This window comes from Brassica oleracea, chromosome C4 (assembly GCF_000695525.1).
Source record: "Brassica oleracea var. oleracea cultivar TO1000 chromosome C4, BOL, whole genome shotgun sequence".
In the NCBI taxonomy this organism is placed as follows: Eukaryota; Viridiplantae; Streptophyta; class Magnoliopsida; order Brassicales; family Brassicaceae; genus Brassica; species Brassica oleracea.
In genome coordinates this window covers 9633202-9639992 of record NC_027751.1, presented here as the reverse complement: position 1 = coordinate 9639992, position 6791 = coordinate 9633202, and the positions used below count along the sequence as shown (strand labels likewise).

At 40.5% G+C, this 6791-nt stretch overlaps 1 protein-coding gene across 1 annotated transcript; it reads right to left on the bottom strand.

The window, feature by feature from the left end:
* Positions 1-4820, bottom strand: LOC106342266 (RNA polymerase II C-terminal domain phosphatase-like 3). Its single transcript, XM_013781143.1, has 11 exons — positions 4030-4820; positions 3784-3919; positions 3628-3683; positions 3481-3541; positions 1531-3396; positions 1298-1444; positions 948-1216; positions 760-871; positions 422-679; positions 295-341; positions 1-208 (listed from the first exon to the last, which is right to left on the bottom strand). Exons 1-11 carry the CDS (start codon positions 4599-4601, stop codon positions 145-147), a joined length of 3588 nt encoding a protein of 1195 aa, XP_013636597.1. The 5' UTR covers positions 4602-4820; the 3' UTR covers positions 1-144.
* Between the last annotated feature and the right edge of the window lie 1971 nt (positions 4821-6791).

Here is a 6791-nt window from a genome sequence, read left to right as displayed (position 1 = left end):
GGCAAATGAATGCATATGTACCCACCGGGGCTTTGCCTAATCAAACCCGATATGACCTTTTGGGGTTTTCAGGCCATAACAAATGTCAAATTGGATCATAAGGTGGGGGACGATATTTAGCAGGCGGGAAATGCATTTTGGTATTTAAGGTTTGATGGCAAAATTGCTTTCGTTTGCTCTCTGGTACAGAAACGCTGATGCTTCCACCCTGCACTCGGACACCATGATAAACTATTACCAAACAAGAAAAAGACAAGTTACGGTTTTACAAATCTTTTACAAAGGGACTCTTACCAGCCAGGATGAACAACAAATTTACCCCTGCTTAGTGCCCAATTCACCTGCTTAAACAAAACACATTCAGAATCTGCAAAATGGACCAACAACAGTTTTAATCACAAAAATTGCAGGCTATCTTTACCTTGTCAGTTCCGAGAGAGTTTGTGACAACATGAGTGATATGTTCATCAGCCTGTGTTGTGCAGACAGCACCAAACTGCTCAGCAGTCTGCCACAAGGGATGCAACTGCGGGTTGGCTTCACCCACTGGAAATATCCGACTAAACACAATCCGACAACCAGCCAAGATCTTCCGTTGCTCGGAAGCTAAAATATTCCTCACATCTGCTTCGTCTAGTGAAGTGTGAGAGAAGAAGTTTTTATGTATTCTCTCAATAACCTGCACAGTGAAACCATGTGATGATGCTCTAAGACCTGAAACTGATAACAGAACATAACAAGGTGCATATAAGTGCAGACCGCTAATGTAGATGCCAATGTGCCTTCCTCAGGTCGCTCATCGAAATCTACCTCAAGAAGAGAAGGACCAAGAAGCCCAAACTGCCGTCTACTGCAAGGAAAATAAGTATATCTGCAACACGAGACATATATTATACAGTAAGTAAACTGTCACGGTCTCATGTTAGTCATAGTGCGTTAGATGATACCTTTCAACAACTATTAAGTTCATTTTGTTATGAGGCCACACTCGCACAGAGTCGTCTATGATCACAACAGACGATTCCATGCCCATAACTCCTTCTAAATCTTTGCTCTTGGGTACTCTTTCATCTCCATCAAGAGGATCTCCATCATCTCCTTTCGATATGACTCGCCCATTAAACAGAACCCCTTCAGGATCAAGCAGTTTGGCCATCTCTGTAGCGTACAATTTGTTGCCCATAGTGTAAAGATGTAACTCGTACAGCTTGCTAGCCTGAAGCTCACAGTTAAAAAGTTACAACGAAGTCTTGCACACAGAGTTAAAACAGCAATGAAGTATTGTTCACTGGCTCACCTTCTCCAAAAAATTCCAAATCCCTGGTCTCAGTTTAGTCCACATTCCCATGTGGGGGAAGCGAAAGAGATGTCTATATGGTTTGTCACGATCTTGTTCTTCCTTCTTCCTCAACATCGCCTCATGGGCGGTTTCAACCTCATGAAACTAAAAACGAGAAATGGCCAACTTCAGAAAGAATGTAAGAAAAGGAAGCAAACTAGAGTGGGAGATAAACAAACAAACAAACCAACCTTAGCTGAGTTGAGAAGGGTGTGGTCTAAATCTAAGACAAGAGAGAGCTTTTTTGATCCAAACATTTTCTTCTGTTCCTCTAACCTTCGAGTTCTCTCTTTTTGGATAGCTACTCTCTGCTTGTCATCATATCCTTCAAACAGGTGTTCCACATCTCCCCAACTGTTCATGGAACGAGTGGGACCAGCTGCAGCCGTTACGGATGCTGCTGAAACTGACGCACTCTCCTCCTGATCTTTGTCTGTCTTAAGGTCTGCTGCATGTGTAGTTGCTAATGGATTGCCAACTTGTTGTGATAAGACAGACATATCAGCAACATTTTTCAGATTTTTGGTGAAGTCAGGTGTCTTTCCTCTGACAGGTTCACCAGAAACTCTCATGTTGCTGGTACCATTCAGGCTAATACTCTGCCGTGGAACGAGCTGGGAAGGTGTTTCTAACACTTCTGTCTTACCCTTCAGAGTGGAGGAGTCATTTAGTTTGGACTGTTTCTCTGCCACAGAGTCTGTTCTTTGAAGAGTACTTCCAAGCAGGATTCGGCGAGGATCACGTGGTTTCATGCGAATGCTTCCAGATTCGTCCTTAGGCGCTCCTGGCTGTGGAAAATTAGCAGGTAAAGCATTCGATGCAGGTATACTAACTGGTGGAGCTACCACTGGTGGTACGGAAGAAGAGCCAGGAAGTTGTGCTGCTCTTCTTGGATCCATTGGCTTCTGAGGAGCTTTTTCAGGTACCGTTTGCTTTTGTCCCATTTTAAGGATATTCATAATCATTGTAGGATTAAGCATTGTAGGATTTTCTGCAAAATCCTTAAAAAGAGATGACAGTGCTTCAGTTGAAGTTGCCGTAGTTACTTTTGGAGTCACAGTGACAGCATTCGTGGGCATAACACTTGTTTTCATAGATGTTACTCCGGCCTCAATCAGCCTAGGCTTGGATTCCAGTTTTGGGTGCCCTGATGATTCTGTATCCTCTAGCCAGCCACCAATATTAGTAGCCTTTTGCGCATCATTATCACTCTTTTTTCTTTTCCATGTAGGCCCATCAATAAAAAGTTCACTGGTGGCTTTTTGCTTTCTTTGGTTCACCAATTCTGCAGAAGGCACTACTCTAGGACTAATGGTTACACTGGCGGCACCATCAGGTTTTGCAAGCCGTAGTCTTGGATCTCGACTCTTTGCAGAAGGTTTCACTGTCTGATCAGATGCAAGAACTGTTTGAGTTGCACCAGCTGGTGTAGACATACCATAAATGGACAAAGGATGTGGTGGAACAGTGCTCGATACAACAGGCATGCTTCTAGAACTAAAAGTGGAGGGCAGAGGAACGTCTTGCCCATAAGTCATGAGAGTCCCCGGCTTTTTACTGGCAACAACAGAGCTAGAAACTTCGCCACCAGTGCCTCCATTGCCGTCATTAGGTTCTCCTGACGGTGTTGGACTTGGAAGGTCATCCGTTTTAAATAATGAATTAACTCCAAATTTTTTCTGGTAATTCGAAACTGCTTTAAGGGCCTCACTCTCATATGGATGATGGACTTTGGCAACTTCACTCGTTTGGCCCTCTTTACCAAAGGGGAAACCTGGTCTAGCCATCATATGGCGACCATTTACGGGTAAACTTGGTGTTGTTTCCCTTGTGGGCGATGGAAGGCTGTCTGCATCATGGTCCATGTGAAGGTCTAGCAGAGGCAGCCTGCTCCTTGCGTAGAAGGCTCCTCTACGAGTACCTTCTGTAGACAGATTCTTTGCAGGAAACAAGTCACCATTACTTGTCTGAGTCATTCGGTTAACATTCTCCTCACTACTGGCTCCAGCGCTAAGTGAAATAGCAGAGCGTCTTAGGTTTTGATTCATGGCCTCTATCTGCAAAACCAAGACAGATACTTTATGTAAGAATGAAGGCACGTTTCTCAAGGTTTGAGACTAGTGAAGACGAAAGGAACACACCTCAATTCTCTGGTTAGATGAGAGAAACCTGGAACAATGGTCATTTACCAGAGATACCAATCTGCACAAGAATTCCCAAAAAAAAAAAAATAGTTAGCAATCCAACGATTCCCACATGTTCAATTATAAGTTTTTTTTATAAAGAACCTCGACATAGTATCCTTATTAAGCTCCTTGGACATATTGTTCATGGAGGTAAACACCTGCAAAAATGATAAAGAGATTAGAATCAAGAATGTCGGACATAGGACAACAGAGCATTCAAGTACAAGAGTCAAGCCGACAGATCTTGAGCAGCCATACGGAGTTTATGGTCTGAAGAGAAGCAAACGACAATTGCATTAAAGTATCCCTCTTAGGAAAATCATCATTATCAGAAACAAGCTCTCGCAAAGACTCCAAAGCCCCCAAAAGTCTAGAACACACTCCTTCAAATGCTCTGAAACAAAAACAAACACACAATCAATCACTCAATCCATCAAACTAAACCAAAAGGTTTTATTTTTTTCGTCATCATCAAGTAACTGAGACCCATCGTTCACGACTTACATCTGCGCTTGAACCAAGGACGTACTCTCCAACACATCACGGATCAGTTTCACTTTGGTCTCCAACTCTCTCTCCTTCCGAACCCTATCATCTTCCAATTCGTCAGCAACACTTGTCAAGACAACAAGAGATTCAGTTTCCATCTCATCATCTCTCGTAGAGTCCAAATCAATCTCCCCTTCCTCCAACTCTCCTTCCTCTTTCTCATCATCACTGTCTTCAATCACAATCTTATCACCACCACCACCCTCTCTCGTCTCATACTCCTTCCCCAAACCTTCACTCAGCGGCTTGTTCTGCACAGCTTGCGCCCAAGCGAAATTCGACAAACCCGAGTTCGCGTATCCGCGGTACTCAGGATACTTCGTCATCAAATCACGCATTGTCCAAACCCTAGAATTGCCGTCAAATCCTCCTCCTCTTCCTCCTCCCGTCACACCGCCAACATCGACGTCTCCGCCATCAGCCACCGTACTCTGCCTAACTTCAATCGAAGCGTTACCCGACGCAGAAGCGATCTCTCCGTCCTCTACACCCGCAGCCAACACAATCAAATCATCGTCGTTCCCCATTCGATTCGAATTCGATCCCAAATAACGGAAAATTAGGGTTTTAATCCGTTGATTCAAAAAGAAACAGAGATTTCAAGTTAAGAATTTCAAATTCAAATTCTCGATCGGAGATTTTCAAATCTCTTTGCTTTTTTTCTTTTTTCAAATCCAGATCCAATTTTGAGATTTTGTTTTTTTTTCTCCCGACGCCGACGAGCTTGAGAGATTATTGTGAAAAAATAAAATATAATGACGCAAGTGGGGAGAGAGAGAGAGAGAGAGATTAGTTGTTAATTATAAGCGAAGAAGGAGAATCTAGTTGAATGTTCAGTTTAATCTAGACCGTACACGTCAGCGATCCGAGTAACGTAACTAGGTCAGCGCGACGTATGTATGAGAGTAAGTGAAAGAAAGATGCTGCTACATCATGTGTTTTTTCCTTTGCCATTTATATGTCTCACGATCCAACGTTTTTGACTCGAAAGTGAGTCGGTTATGTTTTTTACTCCTACAAGTAAAGAATTTTCGTACACTTATTTTCGTGGTTCTGCTGCGGCGGCTATCATGAGGCTTGTTACTCTGTCCTTTATTACACAGATTTGACACTGAAATTAATCAATAAAGTTTTAGCATTAATGGATATCGCGTAATATTGGAACTAATTTGATTTACATCCCCTTTTATCAGATATCCCCTTTTTCAGTGTGTTAGTAATGTGGTATGTTGGATTCGGTTTCAATTCAATCTTCATATACTATTGGCCTGATTAACTTTTCATTAGTTTTGATTACCAAGAGATTTTGAGTTGGATGATATATAAACATGATATATGCATTGATCGGCTGAGGAAATGTAATTGAGGTTTTGAGAAACATGCAAAACATATGTAGCTTTCAATCTCTTGATTTCGAAGATCGGTTGACGATCTAATTGTAATGAAGAACATCGGAAAACATAGAAAAGAATCATTTGTTGAATGTTTATCTTAAAAAGGTAACTTAAAATTTTAAAAAGTCGTTAGAATGATATTTATACATGTGGATGTTATCTTCCCGGACTAACCAGTTATAGTTTGGGCTTAATCGGCTTTTTAGTAAGGTCCATACATAATATTTACTTTCGGCCCGCTTTATCGAATATTGTCAAAATAGCCCAAATCTAATTAGTAAAGTTTATTAATAAAACAAACCAAAATAAAATCCAAATGAAACTCTTATAAAACAAATATGTTATATTATGTGCTAACAATTTAATTCCAAAATTAAACATAAAGTATATAACTATTTTCTAAAATATAAGAAAGTTATTATAAATGTATACATTGGAATAAATCACATATATAATAAAGTTCGTTTATTTTTAAAAATATATAGAAATGAATTGGAAATAATCTAATAAATAAATCTCCTTTGAATATAGAGAGTAAACATAGTAATCCACTTATCAAAATAAAAACGATGAAATTTTATAACTAACAAAAACCAAATTTATGTTTAACACAACAAGTCATAAACTATGTTGGGCATCAAAATGTTTGAGTTAATCAAAAATGGTAAAACTATAAATGAACGTTCGGATATTCGATTTGAGTCTATTTAGATATTGGGTTATGAGTTTTTAGAACTAAAAATTTAAGCTTTATTATGATATTCATAAATTTTAGTTTGGGTTCGATTAAGAGCTTTTGTTGCGGCGAGCAATTCAGCAGCTGAATTGGAGGTCGACCCAACACCCTACTCAACCAGCCAAGGCGCCAACCAGGATATACGTGCACTAAAAATGCCATATCTTACAAACCAGGAGGGTTTAAATCACGACTCTAATTTTTATGGATTCTACACTCACGAAGGAGACCAGGCCAATTGGAATTGGGCTAATATATTCACGGAGCAAAAAGTTATGAATTTTACAATTCAGAGGTTTCTCAACCCATCCATCTGCGAGTACCCGACTTTAGAAGAAGATTCAAGCTCAATTAATGAGCGGCCTGAAGCAAAGCCCATCATAGGAGTCAAGAGGAGTTTATCAGCTTTCCAGAAAGCCCAATATCAGGAGAAATGGCCACGGAAATTAGGAGTTATGATCAATTCCTCAGAACCGGCCAAACCGACGTCATCTATGGAAAGTCTCCAACCAATTCAACTTGGTTCGACCCAGAGCTATTTATGGGAACCAGGAGATCATCTTAACCAATCAGGAGGTATTCCAGAA

What these genes read in the sequence shown, in the direction of transcription:
- LOC106342266 (XM_013781143.1), bottom strand. Translation starts at nt 4,601, where the DNA reads ATGGGGAACGACGATGATTTGATTGTGTTGGCTGCGGGTGTAGAGGAC. An exon ending in CATCTAACCAGAGAATTGAG is followed by an intron (nt 3,397 to 3,480) that starts GTGTGTTCCTTT and finishes TTGGTTTTGCAG; the next exon opens with ATAGAGGCCATGAATCAAAA. An exon ending in TTTGTTGTTCATCCTGGCTG is followed by an intron (nt 209 to 294) that starts GTAAGAGTCCCT and finishes GTCCGAGTGCAG; the next exon opens with GGTGGAAGCATCAGCGTTTC.